General features: G+C 39.1%; 1 protein-coding gene across 2 annotated transcripts in view; it reads left to right on the top strand.

The window, feature by feature from the left end:
• Positions 1-25385, top strand: part of ANO6 (anoctamin 6) — a 196606-nt gene that overhangs the window by 115929 nt on the left and 55292 nt on the right. For both annotated transcript variants that reach the window (XM_058743042.1, XM_058743044.1), the window contains 5 exons: positions 12393-12458; positions 13456-13743; positions 13950-14063; positions 16072-16187; positions 22795-22929. In XM_058743042.1, coding sequence (XP_058599025.1) covers positions 12393-12458; positions 13456-13743; positions 13950-14063; positions 16072-16187; positions 22795-22929 — 719 coding nt within the window. The remainder of the gene's footprint in view (positions 1-12392; positions 12459-13455; positions 13744-13949; positions 14064-16071; positions 16188-22794; positions 22930-25385) is intronic.

Below are 25385 nucleotides of genomic sequence, written 5' to 3'. Positions count from 1 at the left end.
AGCAACACCAAGGTTGACTTTGTCAGTGGCTGATCTAAAGAGTATTGTTAAATACTTTTCTAGAAATAGAGAAAGAAGTAATAGGGCCACAAAACATAGAAGAGTAAAAGGCTACATCTTCCCATGAGCAGAAGAGAAAATATTTTTTCTAGCTAAATCTCCAAATAGCATGTCACTTTGTCCCTTTATATTAGTGAAAATACCTCAGGAACTTCACACCTTCCTTTAAAAAGTACAAATCAGGGCACCTTGGGTGGTTCAGTGGGTTAAGCGCCTGACTTTGGCTCAGGTCATGATCTCGTGGTTTGTGAGTTCGAGCCCCATGTAGGGCTCTGCTCTGACAGCTCAGAGCCTGGATCCTGCTTCAGATTCTGTGTCTCTCTTTCTACCATCTCTTTCCTGCTTGCACTCTGTCTCTGTCTCTCCCTCAAAAATAAATAAACTTTAAAAATATTTTTAAATAAGATAAAAAGTGTTAATCATTTAGATTAGGCATGGGGAATGATTATAAGTTGTTTCAATAATGCATGCCCATTTAGCCTACACTATCCTGGGCACTGAGTCAGTTTGAATGGTTTTTGTTTTTGTTTTTTGTTTTTCTGCAAGAACTCAAAATGTCTTAAATGCTAAAGGAAATAATTTTCTCACTTAAGAAATAGCCCTCCTGGGGCGCCTGGGTGGCGCAGTCGGTTAGGCGTCCGACTTCAGCCAGGTCACGATCTCGCGGTCCGTGAGTTCGAGCCCCGCGTCAGGCTCCAGGCTGATGGCTCGGAGCCTGGAGCCTGTTTCCGATTCTGTGTCTCCCTCTCTCTCTGCCCCTCCCCCGTTCATGCTCTGTCTCTCTCTGTCCCAAAAATAAATAAAAAATGTTAAAAAAAAAAAAAAGAAATAGCCCTCCATAAAAGCATCTGGGCACCTGGGCAGCTCAGTCAGTTAAGCATCTGAATCTTGATTTCAGCTCAGGTCATGATCTCACTGTTATGAAATCAAGGCCCAAGTCGGGCTTTAAGACAGAACACGGAGCCCACTTAGGATTCTCTCTCTCTCTCTCCCTCTCCCTCTGCCCATTCCCCATGTGCATGTGTGTTCTCTCTCTTAAAAAAAAAAAATGTAGCCTAGAGGTAAAACCATTTCTGGGTTGGATAATTTATTGACTTAAAGAGGTGGTCAGGAATTGAACTCATAACATCCTTTGCCCTGCCAGCCTCATTATGTTTCTGTTCTTAAACTGACTTCACTTGGTTACAAGATGGCTCTTGTACTCAAGGCATCTGGAGGTGAGAAGAGGGAATGCCCTTTTTTAAGGGGGAAGAAAACTCCCCTAGAAGGGCCCTAAGCAGACTTGCCTTCACAGTTCATGGTCTGTCACAGTCTGTTCCAAAACTTCTTGTTGGCAAGACAATGGAATTACTTCTTCCCATCATTACCACAGACACATGAAGATTAGCCTTTCATCTTTTAAATTGCCTGATCACCCAATACCTGGAAAACCATCAGGCTTTTCTTAGCAGTGAAGAAGGGGGAAGTGACTGACTGTTCAGTAGGTAGCCAGCAGCGTGTGGCATAGTACATGATTAGTGATATCTAAATATGTTCCATGTACATTATGAAGAACAGAGATGTTCTAAATAAAACAAGTTTCTATATTTTTCTCCAACCCCTTCTGCTTAGTTTTGTTAGCAATGCTTCTTCCACTTCCTTTTGCTAGAACTGCGAACAAGTGGCAGAGTCGATCTATTTTGAATTGTGTTTCATATGACCCTTGACCTCCCTTCCAACATATGAGTTTATGACCAAGTAAAGGTAGAATTCGGGGGATGGTAAAGAGGGTGGAGGGGTCTAGGTAGCATAAAGACCATATAAGCAATCCTGACTAAGTGTTTTATTCATTTAATTTTTTATCTGCACAAGCCATTCCTAAAAGTTAACAGAAAATTCATTTCCTTGAAGTTAGATGAGAATTTTTGTATGGAAATGTAAATTTGTATTTCATATCTGACTTTAAGAATTCTTTAGTATGCAGCAGAAGAATCTGGCCGGTGGACACCATAGAATGTGAGGTTTTTGAGAAATGAGCAATCGAACTAAATTGTATCCAAACTTTCAAATAATGTGAGACAGCTAACTAATTGGTTCCAGATCCTGTGAACTTTTTAAAACTGTTATCCATTGTTTTAGATGAGTTATCATGAGGCTGGAAATGTTTGCCTAGAAGCCGGAAGAGATCTCTTTGGACATGTTTCAAAGTTCATCAAAAAGTTCTACTACAGTGAACACATTATATCTCTTCATTTACTGAGGTTTTATACATTTTTTTAAGTTTTTTTTTTTTTTTAATGTTTATTTATTTTTGAGAGAGAGAGACAGAACATTAGCTGGAGAGGAGCAGAGAGAGAGAGTGGGAGACACAGAATCTGAAGCAGGCTCCAGGCTCTGAGCTGTCAGAGCCCAACGCGGAGCTCAAAGTCACAAACAGTGAGATCATGACCTGAGCTGAAGTCGGACGCTTAACTGACTGAGCCACCCAGGCACCCCTGAGGTCTTATATTTTTTAGTAAACTTTTATAACAGTGTCCATGAAGATCTTGTCCATTTTTTTTTTTTTTTAATTTCAGGTGTACAATTTAGTGATTCAAGACTTAGATACCACACCTGGTGCTCATCACAATAATTATAATCCTTAATCCCCATCACCTATTTAACCCATCCCACTCTCCTCCCCTCTGGTAACCATCAGTTTGTTCTCTGTAGTTAAGAGTCTGTTTCTTGGTTTGTCTCTCTCTTTTTGCCCCTATGATCATTTGTTTTGTTTTTTAAGTTCCACATATGAATGAAATCATATGGTATTTATCTTTCCCTGATCTTGTACATTTTTACTATTCTTTTTTTAAAAAAAATGTAATGTTTATTTTTGCAGACAGAGGATGAGTGGGAGAGGGGCAGAGAGAGAGGGAGACCCAGAATCTGAAGCAGGCTCCAGGCTCTGAGCTGTCAGCACAAAGCCTGATGCGGGGCTCAAACCCACAAACCATGAGATCATGACCTGTGCTGAAGTCAGACGCTTAACCTACTGAACCACCCAGGCACTCCTTAACTATTTTTATTTTAAAATTTTGTTGTTATTGTCAGAAGCACTTTAAATTGTGGTTTGTGATTTATTGTGTATAAAGTCCATTGGTTTTCATAAGTTCTACCAAGAAACCTTGATAAACTCTCTTTAGTTCTAATAATTTGCAATGGATCTTTTAAGTGAAAAAGACCACATCATCTATGAATGATGAGAGTTTTGCTCTACCTTTGCCATCTTTATACTTCTTTCCTTTCCTTGTCTAGGTGCAATGGCTAAGACCTCTTGAATAAAACCAGGAACACATAGTAGTCACTATTATAGGGTTCCTGATTTTAATGGGAATGTTTCTAAAGTTTCCCCCATTAAATATCACAACTGCTATCAAATTTTGGCAGTTTTCCTTCAAAAAAGTTAAAGGAGTCGCCTTCTAGTCCTAGATTGCTAGGAGTTTTATAACTGGATTTTAAATTTTATCAAATGCTTTCTTTTGTATCTATTGAGGGATCACATGGCTTGACTCCTCATTAAGTCTTATGTGCATTAAATATATGGTCATTTATGGCCAATAGATGATAACAGTATAAATAACTCAAAAATCATTTATTATTGACTTCAGCTCGCAATGTATGGTTTTCCCAGTTATTAGCTCCTTACTTAGGCTAATATTACATTAACATAGTTTATTTATAATTTGTTATAAAGTGTTTGAGGTCACTTACAGAAATAATATCAAGAATGAAAAGTAATTAGATGAGAAACACAGAGTGACAAATGTAAAGTCCAAGAAAATAAAATGAAGCCAGGTGTCAGAGTAATAAAGTGACTTTTTAAGTAACCATAGGTCCTGTTCAGAAGTTAGTGTTGAGCTATAAATTTGCCTCTGAGTTTCCTAGTAGCCAAAGAAAATGGGAGATGTTATTAATAATATAGTCTAATGTCTTAACACAATAAAAATAAAACTGTCCAAAAGAAACATAATGTTTTGATAATCTCCCAGAAAGAAATTTATTCCATGGAGCCCTGTAAAAGGGAAGCCATGATTGACTAGACTTAACATTGGCCTATCTTCTCCAAATTGAAGAACCAAAGGGATGGCAGAAGGGGATTATGAAGAATCAGAACAGTATAAAATAATTCCTGGAAATGACATGTTCACCACAGATAGTCCATGAATTGGAAACCTGAGGCTCATCTTAGGATAGGTTAAGAAGAAATGATGGTAACCGTTGTTGGCTGGTTTTACCTTCCCAGATAACTTTTGGTAAGTGTCCTCTCTTCTATTGTAGGGAGCAAAATCAGGTTTGGCTTCAACTCATTAGCATTTTAGACTAAGGTAGGGAGCCCTTTATATTTTTATCTCCTTTCTTTACACCCTCCTTGCTTATACTAGGATTGCAGGTTAAAAGGAATAAAGTAAACTAGAATCAGCAGTTTCACATCACAGCTACAAAACGTGTCGCCTGGTATAAGCATGTTTGGTTTTATTTTTGAGTACTCAGTGTAAGAGCAATGAACCCAAATCTTCTTATTCCCAAAATGGGAAGTGTCCTTGGGCCCAGACTGTCCTTAGAACAGACAAACAAAAAGGACCCTGAAATCCTAATAAGTAAAACCTGATTCTTCCATTTCATCTCACAAAGATGTGGAGAACAGAAAATCCTTTCCTTTCCCTGCTTGGTCCTTCTGAGATCTGGCCTTAGGTTTGAAGGAAGAAGCTGTCATTTGCCCTGTCCCAAACATACACATGTGTCTCACTTTTTAAAAGGTATAAGGTGGGGAAAAAGAACTATGCTGAATTTTCGTAAGGATTAGTCTTGAAAGGGCTAAATCATCACAGAAGAATAGCTGCTGTATATACATAGAGAAGGCGTGTTTTAAAAGCAGTGTTTCTTAATTTTGTCTGAGAAGAGGCACTTGTTTTGCTCCTTGAAAGTAGATTGTTCAGACAGCATTGTGTACCTACTGAGTCAGAATCTCTAGGAGAAGAGCCCAAAAATCTGCATTTGAAGCCAGTGCTCCAAGTTGTTTGTATAAGTAAGTACATTTGGAAAACCTTGCACTAAAATGTTTACAGTAGTTATCTCAGCAGTGAGATGTTATTAGATGATAGTTTTCCCCTTCTCAGAAAATTTCTGTTTTCTAAGTTACCCACAAAGAGCATTTGTCTTTTATAATTACACCTAAAATGTTAATTTATAAAGAAAATTTGAAGTGAATTTCAGCTAAATATTCGCTTCTATTCCATGCTTATTATTTAGAATGCTCATCTTTTTTCTGTCCCCTAGAGAATACACACTACCTACTTGAGTAAATTCCTCATCAGATCAGTCCACTCACATTAAATATTTTATCACCAACATGTGAACTTAAATTAAATCCCAATTAAATAATTTATTCCACTTACCAAACCTTGAGCACATGATATATAACTAATAAATAGCGTTTAGAGTAATTAGACAGTAATTTTTTTTGTACAAATTAAGTACCTTTAACTTACTCCTCATTCATCTTTGTAGGCTTAACCAAGATTGGCAAGTTGAAAAATACTCTGACAGCATCATCAGTACTTTGCCTAACAAAGCTGTAAGAATATGTGAAATTAATCTATGCATGTGTTTCATTAATCCCAACTGATTTGCGCTTTATTATCATTACAGTGTGTTCAGTAATTTCACTTTGTAGGCATTACAACCCCTATTTTTTTATCCTGAAAAAGCTGGGTGACATAAAGAAAATAGTAGATTGGTGTTTACAATCAGTATTATTGCTGTGTAATTCACAAGCCAGTCTTCCCCACAATGACTTTATTAAGCCAAATGAGATGTGTAATCTAAGGTGCTTAGGGACAGAAAGCTTCCTTAATTATGCCCGTCTGTCCTTTGTGATTTTGATTGCTTTTATTCTTCATTTCTCTGACAGCTGTATTAACCTCTCAAAAGAGATACGAATAAAATTCCAGTTTCTGGGGTGGAATAGAGGTTCTTATCCCCCAGCACCATTCTCCACCAATAGTAATAGAATCACATCCATCTTTTTCATGATGTACACAGATCCTCAATGATTACAGTCATTTTGGCTTTACTAGAAGTAGGTTAAGAAAAAAAAAAAAAAAAAAAAAGATCCAGGTTACAATGCCGCTGAGTTTGTTCGCCTAGAGACAGAAGAATTTATAGCACAGTCTGAAGTATGACTGGGCATTTTTCAGAGCCAAAAGAGTCTAGTTTGGTTATTTTGTGCTGCTAAATACAAACCGTAGACTATAGAGCATGGCACATAGTTGAGGTTCACATATGTAAGGCTTTCCAACAAGGCACATAGATCACTTTTTGTTAGAAATTGTGTGACCTTATATTTCACTTTTTCAACAAGTATTTATTGGACAATGGCCATGTCAGGCAGTATGCAATATTAACTTTCTTTCATTTTAACATGGAGGACAGCGCTACCTTAATTTTTTTTAAATGTCAAGAATGCTGTTACTTATCTAAGTGTAAATTCTATGGAGAAGCAAAGATGATGATTTTATATTAAACAGATGTAAGCAATCTTAAGTAGTCTTTTCCTGATATGTGCCCGTTTGACAAATACTGTGCATATGCTAATTTACTTTAGCTACCTGACAAACCCAGAAAACTGGTTTGATCAATTTTTAAAATATTCCACTAGTTCTTTGTGAATTGCCTTGCCAAAGGAAAATAACAAGAACTGTCTTATTAAAGTAACTCCAAGGTGATAGATTAACATGTTTAAGCAAATAAAAATGTCCTATCCTTGATTCAGCTGTTTAAGTATTTATAGTGAGTGGTAAAATAGAGGGCATTATAAACCAACTCCAAGGTCTACCAATTATCTTGAGAGAAATCAGGTAAATATCTCAGGAGTTCTTTGTAAAGAACTAGATAAAAACTAAAATAGGATAAATTAGTACAACCTTTCTGGAGGGCAGTATGGCAATACATATTAAAGAACTTAAAATTGCATGCGTTCTTTGATTTAACAATTCTGCTTCTAGGACTTTATCCCAAGGAAATAATAATGGATGCACAAAGACTGTTCTACAGTGATTTTCATAATAGTGAAAATTAGGAACAACCTAAATATCCACCAATTTGAGATTTGTTAAATAAATTACAGTACATCTCTCCAAGAGAATATTACCAAGCCATTAAAATGAGACTGAAGAAAAGTATTTCTAAGGTTTTCTGCATCTATAATATTCACATGTGCTGTATACTCTTATCAGTGACCTCCCTTATTATACACAGAAATGAGGGAAAAGCAAGGAGGTGTAAAGATGTATTCACAACTTTCAGAGAGTGAAGAGGACATATTCTCTCTCTCTCTCTCTCTCTCTCTCTCTCTCTCTCTCTCTCTCTCACGCGCACACACACACACACACACACACACACACACACACACATATACACATTCACCAGATATCAGAAAAGGTAGTCTGAGGACCGGATGACCAAGCAATACAGGAGAGTCAAGAAGAGGGCTGAGTAATTCAACATTAAGGTCCATTTCTTGGAGTTCCAGTAAAACAATGTTATTGGTGACCCACTGGAGGATTAGGGGGTCACTGGTGCACACAGTGTGGAGGCCAAGTGGATTGAGGTTAACTAGTTTTGTTTAGATATTAGGCATTAAAAAAGAGAGATGGACCTCTAAAGCCTGCAGGGGAAAGAGAGTTTATTTATTTATTTATTTATTTATTTATTTAATGAAATAAGGGAAGTTGAACAAATTTAAAGGCAGAAAAAGAGGATATGGCTAACATGTCTATAAGGTTTATTATGGGTCAAGCATGATGCTGAGGACTGTTTACTCATGATCATATTCAATCCTTAAAGAAACATGAGATAAAGCTATTTCTTGTCCAATTTTTGAAATGAAGCCACTGATACTGGTATGATTTAGGTTATTTGTCCAATGTCACAGAATCTGGGTTTGAATTTTGACTCTACATCTAACCATTATGCCATTATTTTCCAAATGGAAAACCAAATTGGCAGGAGCTAAAGGGGCGATTTGGTAGAGTAAAATCTGAGAGGAGAGAGTCCCATGAAGCCATTAAGAGTTGTAGCATCAATTTAGGAATTCCATAGAGGAGGAGACATGTCTTCTGCAGTTCAGCATGTCACCACAGTCATGGTGATACAGCTGATACAACCAAGACAGGAGTGGTTTGTGTTTGGTATGTTGGATGACAGAGCCGCCCTTCTGTGAGGTTGGTTCATTTCCAGTTCTCTAAACCATCCCCCTTTGTCATCTAATAATTCAGACTCCAAGGTATCTGGAAATCACTTGATACTCTGGATGTCCCTGAGCTATCTTGTGCTAGCACACTCCAGAATTAAACTGTATCTCTTCTTTGTTATACTCTATAATAATTGTAAGTAAAAGTTCGTGGGACATTTTGCGGGGGCTCAGGAAAGGGGAGCTCAGTTGCTACAGTCAGTAGCAACTCAATCCATTCCTGTATAATAGGCAGCCATCGATCCACCATCCACTCAATTTATTCATTCATCAGGCATTTATTGCAGGTTTTTTATAGGTCTGTTCTAAGTGCTGAGGATCTCAAGATTAAAAGACACATCTCTAGAGGCAGGGATGGTAATCAAAGAGTAGGTAGGGCCATGGAAGGATTTAATATTCTTAAGGATGGGAAACGCTTAAAGTGTTTGTTGGCTGAGGAGTAAGAGCAATGAAGAGGAAAGAATAAACAGAAAGAAGATACTGCTGAAAGCTCAAAAGAAGATAGGAAAAGGATGTAGTCTTGTTACTGCAGGGGAGATGGCAGCTAGCTATTGATAGGTAGAAGGGAAGACACTAGCAGGGGTTCACGTGAGTGGCTGCCATTTTCTCTGCAAAGAAGGAGGCAGGGTCACTTGCAGAGTGTGCAAGTCTAGAGTTAGGTGTGGAGTGTGAGGATTACCTTGAAAGTTTGGAACAGCTCCCTGGTGGATGAGTAGGGGCCAGGAAGGAGTGGACCTAACTGTAGTGGTAACTGTGAATTTGTAAGAACGCCAGTTAACACAGTTAGGTGATTTCGTAATGCCAGCACTTATTAAAATAGCCATTTAGTCACCAGAGAAGTCCCTCTTTTGACGGATTCTCCTGCTCTTCTAACTAGAAAGACATTTGTCTACAAGAGTGAATATCTTTGGGCCTGAGCCTTCACATTCTAACTAACTGAAATTTTTCCTGACTGACTTCTGAAGGATACAGAAGACACAGTCATGGATCCTGTTAATGAGACAGTCTGGGTTGCCCTTTGTACAGCTTCAGGATGAGTCATCTTCCCTGAAGGAGAAGAAGTGAGAGTGTCTGGTCTACTCAGAATACCCACCCCCTCCCCTGTACAGTGATTTAGGTTTTAGGCTAACAAGTTTTCCCTAGTTATGGTTACTGTATCAGTCAGAATTCTGCTGGCAAGTAACAGAAATGAGCTCTAACTTAAGCAGACAATGAGTTCTTCCGAAGAATGTTAGGGAGCTCATAGGTTCTTCTGAAGGGTTAGATAAATAAGCTTGGAAACCAGGTATTCAGGAGCAGCACTGACCGGCAATGATGCCCACAATCTGCCATAACCTCTACTTCTATTCTCTCTGGGACCGGCATTCACTCTCCCAATACCCAGCAAGATGAGTTCTGCTTGGCCCAGCTTCTTTGTGTTGCCAGCTTCAGAGTGAGAGTCTGGAGTGCTTGGTCTGATGGACAAGGCCTAGCTCGTATGCAAATAGCTGAACTGCACAGGAGACCAGGAAGGAGAGTGTCTGAGTTTTTATCTACTCTAGTGGACATGGGCTCTGGGGAGAGTTGAAATGTTGGGTGGCCATAAAGAACAACAAATGCCCATCACAGTATCATGAAACACATGAAGAAATGTTTCAGCCCTTCCATATTGGAAGGTCTTAGGTCACTGGGTGCTGGTTTCTCTATAGTCCCCCTATAGCAAACTATTTTAGATTCTTCTTTTACTCTTCAGTACTTTACAGGATGCCTCTCAGGAGTGTTTATAGAATGAATTAAGAAGCATTTGTTGAATATGTTCTTTCAACAAGCATGTATGGAGCAAATACTCTGTGGCAAGCACTATGTTGAACATTGTTTACAGGATCGAAGAATGCTTTTAAGCAATAGTAAAGAAAGGTGCAGTCAGGTACAAGGACTGGACCACCATGCCAGAATGAAAATGTGGGTTAGGATCTAGACTGAAGTAATACTGCTTAGGTAGAAGCAGGATGAGTCTGAAGGAGCTTCCCAAGTTGAAGCTGGGGATATGGTAGGTCAGGTCGCTTGTTCATATTTAGGGAAGTTGGTAGCACTTGATGGTTTTTCTCTAAGTGACCATTGCACACTCAAATTGTAACAAGCAATTAAAAGTATTACATTTGGAAAGCCCTTAGACCAGTCTCTGCCATGTTGTAAGTACTGTATAACCATTTATTAAATAAGTAAAAATTAAAGCAATGTTCTGTTTCCATACTTCCACAAAATATGTTAGGATTCCACTTGGACTCAAATTTAGCCAAATACTAGGTATATTTTTTTCACCTTTGGTCTTTGTCATACAGCACCCTCTCCTTTCTATTTATTAGCCACTTTCCATGTTCTAGGCACTTTGATAGCACAGCAGCTCAGCCACTGCTCTGCCCCTTCACAATCGGCAAGTTGTAAACAGTGCTCCCTGGGCAAAGTCGCCTGACTGCTGGATTACCAAGGCCATGATGCACTAATTCCCCTATCTTGTTAACTGCTGAAATCAAAAAATGTCTATTTTTAAAATTTTTTATTAACGTTTATTTATTATTGAGAGACTGAGAGAGACAGCATGAGCAGGGAAGACACAGAGAGAGAGGATGACAAAGAATCAGAAGCAGGCTCTAGGCTCTGAGCTGTCAGCACAGAGCCTGACGCAGGGCTCGAACTCACAAACCATGAGATCATGACCTGAAGTTGGACACTTAACCGGCTGAGCCACCCCTAAGAAATACCTATTTTTTTTTTTAATCTAGCTTTTTCAGTTGTCTTCAGTGGGAGCATTGGTCCAATTAACTTTCTGTGATGACTAGAAATGTTAATTCTAGTATATGTGTTTTGGGTGGTTTGAATCATACAATCCTCATGAGACCCTCAAAAGGAAGAGCGAGGTTTTTTTCTCCATTCTAAAGAGGAAAATGAGGCACAGAGAGTTGGTTTCCTGCCAAGGGTCAAGGAGCTGATAAGTAATGGCACCAGGATTTGAACACAGGCAGTCTGCTTTCAGGGTTTGTATGCTTCACCCCATCTTCACTCATTTTCCTGCTTTCATGAAGCAGTATAGCTGTGTCATCCTCACAAGTGTTCTTTTAAAAGGTTAAACAAGTCTCTACCTCGACATGATTTCCTTACAGCTTAGGACACTGCTTGACAAAAGCCTAGCCAGGTACAATTTAATATCAACAAATACAGTATATTCTGTGTCTTTTCAAATAGCTGTGTAACGTGGATGGAGCTGTTATCGATGAATTAGTTCCCAACTTTTGTAGATTTAGAGGACTGTATCTTCATGTGCATTTCAGTCTTGCAGAGAAACATTCCTTTGAATTTTGTCAAATTTGTTTATGTTATTTTATTGAATTTGTTCAAGGCATGTAGAGATGAAATATACATATCCAAAAATTGGACCATTTGAATGTCTGATATGTCTAGAATGTCAGATCTGGGCTAACTGGTAAATAACATCAGTGAATGGGACTCAAACTCCATTTGTGTGCCAAAACGCTTATAAGTTAAAAAAAAAAAAAAAAAAAAAAAGTTTCTGGAATTGTGCTGAAGCCACAGACTTTTATGCATCCCAAATAGCCAGAAATCCATGGAGACAACCAGGGCCTTCCAGAGTGATAAGTGAGTCTAAGTATACTCCGTGGCATTTCACCTTGGAATCTAATACCCACAAATCACCAACAGCCAGAGCACCTTCATTGCTTATGTGCCATTTTGAGCAGATATATCTCTTCCTCAGATACAAACTGGTTTTGTTTTTTTCTTCTTTGTAAATTTATTTTGAGAGAGAGTGCATGCATGCATGCACAAGCTGGGGAGGGGCAGAGAGAGAAAGAGAGAATCCCTACCAGGTGCCACGCTGTCAGTGTAGAATCCGATGCCAGACTCAATTCCACGAACCCTGAGATCATGACCTGAATTGAAATCAAGAGTCCACCACTCAACCAGCTGAGCCACCCAGGCACCCCTGGTTTTGTTTTTCTTAAAAAAGACTTTTTCTGCCCTTGGTAAAACTAAAGGGCCTAACATAGTTTCCAATTTCTTTTGACAGAGAAAAAGAAGAGCATATGAATCTAACCTCATCTGTGGTGGCCTGCAGTTAGAAGCGACAAGATCGGTAAGTGTTGGACGCTTCCCAATCTTTGGCTGACTTTTGCTCTTGGGAACCTGCGTGTCTTTTGCATTTGAAACTTGCAACTCCAGCCGGGCCCTAGTTGTAGGCTGGGACAGAGAGTCCGTTAAAATCTGCATTATAGAAGGTGTGTTTGTTTCTGATCAAAGTCAGCACATCTTTTTTAATAGCCAAAGAATGTAATACTGAATGCACGTATAAGTGATTGTTTTCTTCTTTTATATACAAAAAGCAATCATTTACAAAAAAATTAGAAAGTAAGAATAGCAAAAATAAAAATCCTTTGTATTTTAATCATCCATAAATAACCTTGTGGCCTCCTAAATTCTTTTATTACCCAAAATATATACATTTTTCCCTTTCAAAAGGAATTATTTCATGGTTGTATAATTTGCTTTTCTTCCTGTTAATGTGTAGTAAATGCATTTCTACATCAACATCTTTTTCTAATGAACACATAATACGATATTTAACAGATATATAATACATTGAAGAATCTTATAATAGGTTAGAAAATTTTAAATTATCATTAAACTAACACTGCAATGAATATTCTAGTGTTTTTCTTTTTAGTCACCAATTTGGATGGAATGATGGGCAAATTAACAAGTTTGTTTTTCTTTACTTAAAATAATAGTAATTTGGGGACCACCTGGATGGCTCAGTCGGTAGAACATCTGACTCTCGATCTCCGGGTCGTGAGTTCAAGCCCCACATTGGCATGGATCCTACTTTAAAAAACAGTAATTTTATGAGGGGAGTATGATAAGGAGTGTTTAATTACTTGCTCAATAATTTGAACCAAGAAATTATCTTTAAGGCAAATATGTATGATGGCGGGCAAGACTGTTTTTATTTTATCTCCACTTTTCCCAGTGTCCTGTGTTCTAACTGCCAGCAACATAAGAAAAATCCGTGTGTTTTAAAATTATGAAAACAATTGTTTGGTTTCCTGGTTTGTGTGTTTGTTTTTCCAATGTAGATTTTGGATGATAAGCTTGTATTTGTAAAAGTACATGCCCCATGGGAAGTGTTATGTACGTATGCTGAGATAATGCACATCAAATTGCCTCTGAAACCCAATGATCTGAAAACGCGGACCTCAGCCTTTGGTAATTTCAGCTGGTTTACCAAAGTCCTCCAAGTGGATGAAAGTATCATCAAACCAGAGCAAGAGTTTTTCACTGCCCCATTTGAGAAGAACCGGATGAATGATTTTTATATTCAAGATAGAGATACTTTCTTCAATCCAGCCACCAGAAGCCGCATTGTAAGTCTAAACCAAGTTCAGTTGCTGTCTTGGAGTGATTTGGAACCTGCTGTTTGAATAATTAGTGGTCTGGTTTGCTTGGTTTATTTTTGTTTTTAAAAACTGCCCCCCCCCCCCAAAGAAAACAGATTCTAGTTACAATAGTAAAAAATGGTTTGTTAGTTACACAGAATAAAGCATGCATTCTATTTTGGAATTTTTTCTAGGTTTACTTCATCCTCTGTCGGATCAAGTATCAAGTAAGAGACAATGTTAAAAAGTTTGGGATTAACAAACTTGTCAGCTCTGGGATCTACAAAGCCGCTTTCCCTCTCCATGATGTAAGTCAAATGGCAAAAATGAAATGAGAGAAGGGCTAATCTTCTTGAGCTTGAGTTTCTTCTTCCGTAAAATGAAGATAGTATATTGCAAGACTACAAGCTCATTTAGGGCAGGAACCAGGGTGTTTTGTTCACAGCTGAATCCCAGGCAAAGAGAAGGCCCTTGGTTTAAGTGAGTGAATGAACGAAGGAATGAAACCATAGCTGTCCCATAGTTCATGTGGAAAGCAGTGCAGTTTAGCAGTTAAGAGCATGGACTCTGGGCCTTGCTCTCCCACTGTCTAGCCGGATGACCTTATAAAAGTCATTTAGCCTCTCTGTTCTTCAGTGTCCTCATCAGTAAAATGGGGATCATAATCATACCTACCTAATAGGGTTAGTTGTCATGAGGATTAATGAAATTAATCCATGTCACATGTTACAGCCATCCTTGGTGTAGAGTAAGTACAATGTAAGCGTTGGCTACTTTCCTAATTACTGACAGATGTTATTATCAACCAGCAAAGTATTCAGTTCTTTTAAAGCAAAATATGTGTTAGATCTTCTTGTGTATCATTTTCTGTCACAGACGTTTTCCCCCTGAAATATCTTCTCGCTGTGCCCTGGAATATCACAAGGCTTTTAAAAAGGCATCTGTCAGAGTTCTTGTCGTGATGGCAGTACTGCATAGTGTTGACATTTTTTTAAGGACTGCGCTCGGAGATGACAGCAGCTCCTCAAATTCAAGAGCACTTCTCTGGCCGATAACATCGTTCATGAAATGAAAATTTTAAAATGTGGCTGCTTCAGACCCTTAATGATTCCATAAATGCAGGGATGTTCTATCGAAGCTCTTTAAATAAATTCTGTCATTGAAATAAATTAAATACAATATTATAGTGCACGGTTGCCTTGTTACATTCACGATCATTTTATCTGAATCTCTAAGACCAAGAAAGCCAAGAGTGAGGTTGATCATTGCTACCGTGTAGTACGTGTTCTTGTGGATGAAGACATTATTGAAATGTACTGTATATGATAATAAACTAGGACACAAAAGAGCCACTTGATACATGTGTGTAGAGAACAGCAAGCTGAGTGGAGAAGGTTCTGAGCTTCCTGGCTAAGAGACCCAACATGGCAGCCTGGCCTGACAGTCCACGTGTTTTAAATTTGCACCCAGAAAAATTAGTGATTATAACATGACATGAACTTTGGGGACACTTGCAAATAGCTGTCATGAATATTAATCAGGGATGCCAGAGTTCAATGGTATTCAGTTGGTATCTGCCCATGCCCAGTTCTTTTCCACAAAAGCTTCTTTTAGGTGCAGTGATCCCAAATCCAGGCTAAGGAATGGCCTCCTGTAGTATTTGGAAGGGAAGTGAATGGCGGTCAGGACCCATGTGAAGGCTTAGCTGGTACAGGAGGAAGGAAAATGAGTCAGATTGGAAGAGTGACTGAATTTATGTAGACGCAGGAATCTTTGATTCTTTGAATAAGCTAAGTGTGTAACATGTCAAAGTTCTTTGTGTTTTATATTCTACGTGTTGTCACAGAATAACTGCTGAATTGGGGGGGGGGCGAGTACGAAGATGCTGGGGTTTTAGAATTGACCTTGGCACTAACTAGTTAAGGTCCTGGTTCCCCCGGGGAATCTAAGGAGGGTGCTGGATTATCAGGTGTTCGTGCACTGTGGCAATTTGGGCATTTGAATAGCCCAATTTTTAACTGTTTAGGAATGGCACATTTATAGGACATAAAGCCTCTCTGGGTCTCCCACCAGGTACCTGAGGTGTTCTCCAGGATTGTAACAACCAAGCATTCCTCCCCACCCACATTTTCAAAAGGCCCTAAGTGATTAATAATACCATTGGTTGAAAAACACTAAAAATTAGATGATCTTCCAGTAAGTGAGGGCCCCTTATTCAAATAAACAAATGCCTGTGAAGTCTGAGTGCCACATTGACTAAACAGATTTGTGAACACATAGTGATTGTATGTTCCCTTGTTTGCTTCTGCTTCATAGTGCAACTTCAGCCATAAGTCAGAAGATCTCAGCTGCCCGAACGAACGGTACCTTCTGTACAGGGAGTGGGCTCATCCTCGAAGTATATACAAAAAGCAGCCCTTGGATCTTATCAGGTGAGGTGTTGTAGAGAGCATGCCAGTGGGAGGACTCAGGATTGCTCTAATGGCATCTAAGGATGACAGTATACAAAGAGTATGGCCAACCGGGGAAGCTTACCCAGACCGCTGAGCTTCATTGCCTAGGGTTTTTACTGAATCTTCATTATGTAGGCATGACTCATTGAATCACTGCCCATGTGGCTCAGTCTCCAGCCCCTTCCTCTTCCAATATGCTATGGCTCAAAGCCCCAACTCTCTAATCACACGGTTGGTCTTCCTGGCATGGCCAGCCCGCATCCTGAGTAATCCCATTAGCACAAACTAGGGGCCCTCCATGAGTCACCTCATTGGCATAAACTGTTAGGTGTAATCCCAAGGGTTCATCATGAATAACAAAGATATTCCTATCTTGGGAAAATCCAAGGTTTTTTTTGTTTTGTTTTGTTTTTTAACATTAATTCATCTTTGAAAGACAGAGAGAGAGAATGAGTGAGAAAGGGGCAGAGAGAGGGAGACACAGAATCCGAAGCAGGCTCCAGGCTCCAGGCTCCGAGCTGTCAGCACAGTGCCTGACGTGGGGCTCGAACTCATGAACTGTGAGACGAAGCTAAAGTCAGACGCTCAATTGACTGAGCCACCCAGGCGGTCCAGGAAAATCCAAGGTTTTAGAAGTTACGTCTCAGGAATTGGGAATGAAGACCCACCATATTCTTCATTACACAGGAGTAGATGTTAGATTTAGCTTAAATTGTATGGTGAGGTATACAAGTTTTCATGGCTTTCCTGTATCTGCCATTAGATACTATTTCACTATATCTAACAAGGTGTAATGACTAGCTCAGCGCTTGTTTTTCTCAAAGCAATAATGTCAGCTGCTCTCTAGAAGTTTTTGATGTTTGGATAAGGCTGCTGGAGATAGACCAAAAATAACCAATAAATAAAAATAAGGAAGTAAACAAAATTTCTGATTGCAATGAAGAAAATAACAGTGATGAGATGAGGTGAAGGGAACGGGGTGAAAAAAGTTCTGTTTGAGCAGGTGACATGAACGGACACATGGATAGTGAAAAGGATCCAGAGGTTTGTGGATTTAGAAGAAGTCATTCCAGGAGTAGGGGCAGCTTGTGCAGTGGCCCAAGCCACAGGGACATCGGCAAGTTTGAGGAGATATTGCAGACCTGTGCTACTTGAGAAAAGAGAATCATGAGACACAGGTTAGAAGGATGTAGCAGGAGTGTGGAAAAGCATTTAGACATTAAGTACAATGAGAAGCAGTTGTGATATTTTAGATATTCAAATAATTTTACCTGACTCACATTTTGCAAAGATGGTGTGGAGAATGGATGACGGGGGCCACAGGAAGCAGGAAGCCCAGGGGGTAAGCTGTGAGGGTGGCTAGAGGAGAGCTTTTGGGAGCACAGTTGGAATGTGTTAGAGGGGAAGAGTTGACAGGTCTTGGTTATGGGTCAGATGTGGAGAGCGAGGAGAGGAGAGTCTGGTTTCCCCCAGGTTGGCCTAGGGCCCAGGGCCTATTCTTTCTACCATACCTCAGTACCCACCTACTTGGGAAAACCACTTGACCTTAAAAGTGAGAGTTTCAAACACTGAATAGTTTTTGTTTTGCTTTGTTTTACATTTTATTATGGGAAATTTCAAACATCTACAAAAGGAGAATAATACAGCAAAACTGTATATGCCTCCCCCAGCTCTAAAATTGTGAACCCATAGCTAGTCTTGTTTCATTTTTATCTCTGCCTCCTTCCCATCCCTTTCCGTTGAAGCATGTTGAAGAAAATCCCAAATATTATTATATTTCATTAGTATCTATTTCTAAATGGCAGGGTCTCTTTTAAATGCAACCTGAATATTTAAAGTCATCAAGTAATCAGTGTTCAGATTTTCCTGATTGTCACAAAAACTATTTTTTTTAAACAGTTTTTTTTTTTTTTTAGTTTAAATCAGAGATCCAAACAAGGTCCAAATGTTGCAATTAATGTATCTCTCAATTGTCTTCTAATCTATGAGTTTCCCCTATTTCTTTCTTATTTTCTTGCACTTGTGGAGGAGGTTCTCCATTCTCTGTATTGCTGATTTCATTCTCCCTTGTGGTGTCGTTGGACTTGTTCCTGTGTTCTGTGCATTTGCTTTAGCTAAGTAATTTGAGCCTCATTTAAAAGTTTGATCTGGGGGCGCCTGGGTGGCTCAGTCGGTTAAGCCAGTTAGACAGCTAAGTCGGTTAAGACAGTCTCTCTCTGTCTCAAAAATAAATAAACATTAAAAATCAATAAATAAAAAGAAATAAATAAAAATTTGATCAGATTGCGGTTTACTTGGTACAAGAATACTTGGTATGGGAGTTTCATACTTATGCCAGAAGGTATATAAGATCCTGTTTCCTTTTGTGTGTGATGATAGCAGCTGTTAATGATCATTGCTTAGATTCATTTCATAAAGGATTTTATTTTGTTATTTCATTTGGTCATACTCAAACTTCTTCATTTTTTAACTGGATTACAATTATGAAGATGCACTTTGCTCTCAACTCTGGGTATCCTATAGAATAAAAATTTAAAAGAAGATGATTGTACATGTGTAAACATTTGAAGCTGACATTCATGTGAGATTAGTTTGCTTTTTTTTTTGTTTGTTTAATGTTTATTTATTTTTAGAGCGAGAGCATTCACAGAAGCGGGGTAGGGACAGAGAGAAAGAGAGAGAGAATCTCAAGCAGGCTGCACACTGTCAGTGCAAAGCCCAGCCTGGGGCTTAATCCTACAAACAGTGAGATCATGCCCTGAGCTGAAATGGAGAATCGATGCTTAACTGACTTAAGCCACCCAGGTGCCCCAGATTAATTTTCTTTTACGTTAAACCTGTAGCATCGGCAGGGTGATGGGTTTGATGGGTTCTTAATCATTCTTTATGGGGTTGTTGTTTTTGTTTTTCTGGTAAAAGAACAATTTCCCCACTATTTTAAGTATATTTTGCTACATTTTTTAACTATTCTGTGTCCCTGGTCCACATGCTCCGTTCATTGCTTCTCCCTAATAACCCCTGGAGCATTCAGGCTGTTAAACCTTCATCTATGGTCTCCAGGGATTACCGGAAGGGAAACGAGTTCTTTCCCAAAAAGCAAACCAAACAAACCAAAAAAAGCAACCTGGAGGAAACAAGATTTAAAAACAAGAAATTTTTTTAATGTTTTATTTATTTTTGAGACAGAGAGAGAAAGAGCATGAGCAGGGGAGGGGCAGAGAGAGAGAGGGAGACACAGAATCCGAAGCAGGCTCCAGGCTCTGAGCTGTCAGCACAGAGCCCAACACGGGGCTCGAACTCACGACCCGCGAGATCATGACCTGAGCCGAAGTCAGACGCTTAACTGACTTGAGCCACCCAGGCGCCCCTGGAGGAAACAAGATTTTGCACAGGAAAAAAAGAAAAAATTTCCCCCCAAACTGCCATTTTTACCCTCAGAGTGAAAAAAGAAGCTGTGATATTCGTAATGCAAAGACAGGAGTTGTATAGGAAAGGGTCATTCCAAAGGTAAAATGTAACTCTTGAAATTAAAAATGTGATAGATCAGAAAAACCCCAATTGCAGTGTTAGAAAATGAAGTTGAAGAAATTGTACAGAATATAAAGCAAACATATAAAGAAATAGAAAATAAAGGGGTGGGTGAAAAATTAAAAGATCAGGACGTGCAGTGAACAAATAATAGCAGTAGGAACAAGAACAGAGATAATGTAGGGAGGAAATCAGGTGTCTGAAGAACTGTATTAACTATAGAGAGCATGATGGGGTCACTCATGTTAAGCGATGATGTCGGGAATCAGGAAGACAGCCAAAGGTGATGAGCTGAGGATAGACAGCACCAGGACATGCTGGTGGTACCAAGAATCAATAATTAGCAAAGCCAAGAGATGATGGAAGAACCAAGAACTGATGATCACTAGAACCAGAAGAGGCCTGGAAAGGCTCAAAAGACTGATTATACTCCTTTAAAAAGGGAAAACTTCTGCAGCGAACTGTCAGATTCTCCAAATTTGGACTCTTCCTTGCCTGACCACATTTGAAAGGCAATGGGCCCATTGGTCTCTGAACATAACAAAGACCCTCCTCAGCTTGCATATAAGAAGCAGGAAGTGACTCGGAGGGGCTGGGTCCACATCTCAACTGTGCGCTCACGGACTGACTGTATTTGGTTCATTAATTTCTCACCCTCATTGTATCTTGTTTGCTGTGTGATTTTGTATCGTATCTTGTCCCATGTGGCATGTATGGAGCCAAATTAAATGCATAGTGAAATGTCATTGAGTTTGGAGTCCTGAACCTGTTACAATTGTGCAAATCCTGCTTTATAATGAATAAAGCTAACAGTAGGGAAAGACACAACTCATGTGTATGTGGCTTTATAGCACGCTCAGGACAAGAAGTAAATGTGATGAGTCTCCAGGTGGAAGGATCCTACTGAGTACTGAGACCAGAGGATAAAAATAGAGCCTGCCAGTCACCACACCATAACATCTCGGGACACTGACGACAAAGAGAAGATCCTGAGAACCTTCAGAAAGAGAAACAGGCTTCATTTGAAAGAGCAGGACTCAAAATAACACTGAACTTAATGACAGCACTGCAGGTAGAAGAAAAGAGCAGTAATTTCAAATTTCCAAGGGAGTTGATTTTTCACTTTCCAGTTCCACGTATGGTCAAGCTGTTAATTTAAGTGCAATGAATTTTCACAATTTAAATGTGCAAGGTAATGCTCCACCAAGAAAGAGAAAAACATGGCTTTAGTAAACAGATTCCCAGCATGAGAGAGGAACAGAGAGATCCCAGGTGACAGCTCTGTGGCAGGGCTAGAGAATCATTAATCCAGATTGGAGAGGATCTGATGGGATTTACTCAAGGAGATGAAACTTGATCGACTACCTCATATGTTTGAATGTGCTGAGAAAGTTACACCTTAGGTAAAAGTCTAGGGCTGAATTGTTGGTGAGTACACAGAAAATTAAGCAATGAACCGCCATGACAATTACTAGAACAATTTGGCCCTTACTGAATATATATTTATAACTCTGATTAAAAAATCAAAGCTCAGTTTTTAGAAATTGGTGTTAAGAATTGGGATGTTTTTGGCAGAGAGAGATAATGATCAGAGTATCACATTTGAAGGGATCCTTATTATACCTAGCCTTTCAGCAAGAACTTGGAGGCAGGTTTCTGTTTGAGATTAAAAAGTTCTTTCTGATCTTCTTTCCTGCAATATAATGTGGATGCATTTAGAAATAATGAACTCCCTGTCACGGTAAGTATACAAGCAGGGACTGCCTTACTAGCTCTGTATGAGGCAGAATATTTTTACTACCAAGGGACCAGTAATTTCTAAGATTCCTTCCACTTTTAAATGTGGCATTTCCAGTGTGAATGGTTGATAAGAGCATATTTCAGAAAGCCTAACAGCCAAGATGTTACAAACCCATTGCCAAGCTTTTCTTTCTCAGGCACTACCCTGAGCCTGTCATTTGCCTTCAGTCTCTGAGCCAGACGGCAAAGCCCCAGTCACATAAAAATGGAACGCTTTGTTCACCCTGACTCCTGATTCCATGTCTGTGTCAGCCCTTCCTTATCGCCAGGTATGTGGCCTACACTCAGGCAGGCTACAACCTATGGAGCTAGTTTCACAGTTTCCCTGTGACCACGGGTTCAACCCAGAGATGTTCCTGTGTGAAATCCCCCAAGACTCCAGGTTATTCTCAGAGCTTAGTCCCTACCAGGCTAAGTCCGAGGACCTCAGCCCAGCTCCATACTGAACTGGAAGTCTCACATAGGCCTCTAAGTAAGCTAAGAGCTTAAGTAAATCTACAGCTTGTATGGACCAGTAATGAGCCAAGAGAGAATCAGTCTAAGAAAGCATCAGCAAGAGTCACCAAAACAATCACCTCACTGTGCTCTCCTCGCCCCTGTGCACTTTCTTTATGCCTAACTGAAACTGTCTCCCTCTCAGGAACAATGTGGCAGGCACTACTTCATGCCCTGCATCCTTTCTTCCAGTTGTGCCTCCCTGGCCTCTTTTCATTGACCAGTTTTTAAAACTTAGAAAAAATGGAAGTGCTAGATGTAAGGAGTCCAGGGCAGGGGATTCCTCAGTCATTATTAGTGACTGATCAGTCACTTTCTTGTTAGAATTTGTGATTTACATTACATTTGTTCCAAGGAGGTTGCCTAGATAAGCAAAAGCCGGTAACTGGGAGCAGATTGTTCATGTTTACTTGTTTCATGCATGTTAAAAATAATCTTTTGGAGAACGTGTCAAATGTGATAGTCTTTACAAAGAACGACGGTAACGTTCTCTATTTGCTCACCGTTTAACACTTTTTCCTTCCTTTGCCCTATTCTAATTAACTTTGCTTCACCAATCTGACCAGTGATCAGTACTTCTATGATATGTAAAATACTTGTTTCCTAGTGAATTTGGGGTCTCTATGAAAATGAATATTTTTTAAGCATGAATCAAGTAAGAAGTTTGAGCTTAAAGCCTCCTGTATTTAAAATCCGACATTAATATTAGAATGAACCTGCAGTGGGGTTCCGTGTGACTTCTAAAGCCAATTTCTGTCTTCAGGAAATATTATGGAGAAAAGATTGGAATCTACTTTGCATGGCTGGGATATTACACTCAGATGCTCCTCCTGGCAGCGGTAGTGGGAGTGGCTTGCTTTCTCTACGGATATGTTAATCAGAACAACTGTACATGGAGGTAAGTCGTGTTTATTCCTTGTTACCATGCCTGCCGAAAAGTTGATTGGACATAAAATTAGTTTCAGGGTCTTAGACTGTTTTTGGTAAAAGAAAACTCCTCACAGAGCACTTACTGCCTTGGATGATCTATCCCTTTTGTCCTGAGCATAATAACTAAGTGAAGTGGAAATTTTTTTTTTTTTTTTTTAGATAATGCAGCCCAGTTTCTGACAGGAATATTACCCTTAGGAAACATTCCAATTTTTTAAGACAATACTTTGTTTGAAAAAGAGAGGCGGTCTGGAAGGAGAATTGTCCTTGAACTTCTGGCCCCCAGAGGAATGCTTCACTCAGCCCTACAGATTGTGAGCCAAGAGCAGCTTTGATTTCTTCAGGGTTTCAATAGCAAAACTTGATAAAATTGGTGTTTTTGTGCTTTTTTAGAAATAACTTTTTAATATATATTAGGAAATAGATGTTTAAAAATTCAAGTAAACAGTACTTTTGTTTCTGTTTTACTTTTTGAAAATTAGCCCTTACAGTGTTACGGAAAAAAACAAGTGATAAACAATTAGTTTATGCTTGATGTTAGAATTAAAATACCAGCTGCACTGTTTAAAGGGAAATGGATGCCAGAACACTGAGTATCACCATTACTATTCTGAATTGTGTTATTATTCCTCTGCTTTTGGTAGTCTCAACCTTTAGAAGGGATGCAGTACTGAACCAGGCATTTTCTTGTGTTCACCTGGCCTCTCTCCAGCTCTGACAGCCAGATCAAAATTTCTGGGCACCAGCAATGAGCTAGCTGATGACCAGATTTTTCTAGCCCCAAGCATATCAGCCTGGCTCCCGAGGCAGGAAGCTTACATGGCAGCTCTTATGTATAGGCATAATTATCCATTCTATTTAACAGCGAATTCTGAGCGTTTTGTACCTATTATGGCTTCTTAGCTAGAAAGCTGCAGATGGTCTTTGAAGTACTCTTATCTCTTCACTGAAAATAAGAGTTCAGGGCCAAAGGCTGAATTTTGATACCTTTTGCCTAAATTTGTCTTTGGCTTCTCCATTGTTTTATATACTGTTCTAACCAAAAAAAAAAAAAAAAAAAAAGCCATCTCAAAAATATACTTTCAAAGTGCAAGAGTAGCATTTTTACAAGGTTCTTGCATTGTGGCTGTTCTCATTACAATTCATTTTATAAAATCACCCTGACAGTCACACCATGTGTTTCTTACAGTTTCACACAGTTGAACTTACAGAAATCCAGGGGGAGGGTCTTGGGGATAACTCCCTGTGCTCAGAATTTTGGGGGCTTTAATTACTTGTATGAAATATTTTTAAAGTATTTCAAGTATATGCATTTAAATATTTTCAGTTAAGTTTATTCCATGCTGAGTAGATTCCCAGGAATAGAAAATGTATTGAAGGTATAAGGAATAATGATCTCTCACCAGTTTGAGAAAAAGAATGATACCGTTACCCAAGCAAAGTGCTTCCTTTGACTGCATTCCATCCCTTTGCACTTTGCAAATAAGAACTACCCTAAAATTTGATTTTTATCATTCCTTTACATAGACTGTATATTCTTTATCACATATATTTGTCTCCCTACCAAATATATTTCTGTGTGCTTTTGAAAATATGTATGTGTAAGTGGAGGACACTATAGGTATTTCCTCTTGTATAAAAGTTCTGTTTGAACTTTATGTCCCCTTTAAACATAACAGCTTTATTGCGATAGAATTCACATACCGTAAAGTGCACCCTTTCAAAGTGTACAGTGGTGTTAAGTACATTCACAGAGTTGTGCACCTATCCCCACTATCTAATTGTGCAACATTCTCATCACACCCAAAGGAAATCAGTACCCATTAACAGTCACTCCCTAACCCCCTTTCTCTCAGCCTCGGCAACCACTAATCTACTCTCTGTCTCTGTGGACGTGCTTATTCTGGACATTTCATATACGTGGAGCCATACAGCAGGTAGCCTTTTGTGACTGTCTTCTTTCATTTAGCGTACGCTTTTTAAGGTTTATTCATGTTGTAGCTTCGATCAGTGCTTCATTCCACTTTGTGGTCAAATATGCCGTTGTGTGGATCATACCATATTGTTTACCTATTCACCCATGTCAGTTTAGGTTGTTTACACTTTTTGGCTATTATTACTAATTCTGGTGTGGACATTCATGTACAAATTGTTGTAGAAGAATATGTTCTCAGTTCCTTTGAGAATATATTTTTAAAGAAATGGAATTGCTGCAACAATGCACAGGAACTCTATGTTTAACATTTTGAGGAGCTGCCAAAATATTTTTCGAGGTGACTGCACCATTGTACATCTGCAATAGCAGTTTATGAGGATTCCAATTTCTCCACGTCCTCACCAACACTTGTTTCTGCTGGGTTTTAAAAATGCATATGTATTAGTCATCCTGGTGGGTATAACATGGTTTGGTCATTATGGGTTTGT

This window comes from Neofelis nebulosa, chromosome 8 (assembly GCF_028018385.1).
Source record: "Neofelis nebulosa isolate mNeoNeb1 chromosome 8, mNeoNeb1.pri, whole genome shotgun sequence".
Lineage (NCBI taxonomy): Eukaryota > Metazoa > Chordata > Mammalia > Carnivora > Felidae > Neofelis > Neofelis nebulosa.
The sequence above is the reverse complement of the archived record's forward strand: the minus strand, read 5'-3'. Positions and strand labels throughout refer to the sequence as shown.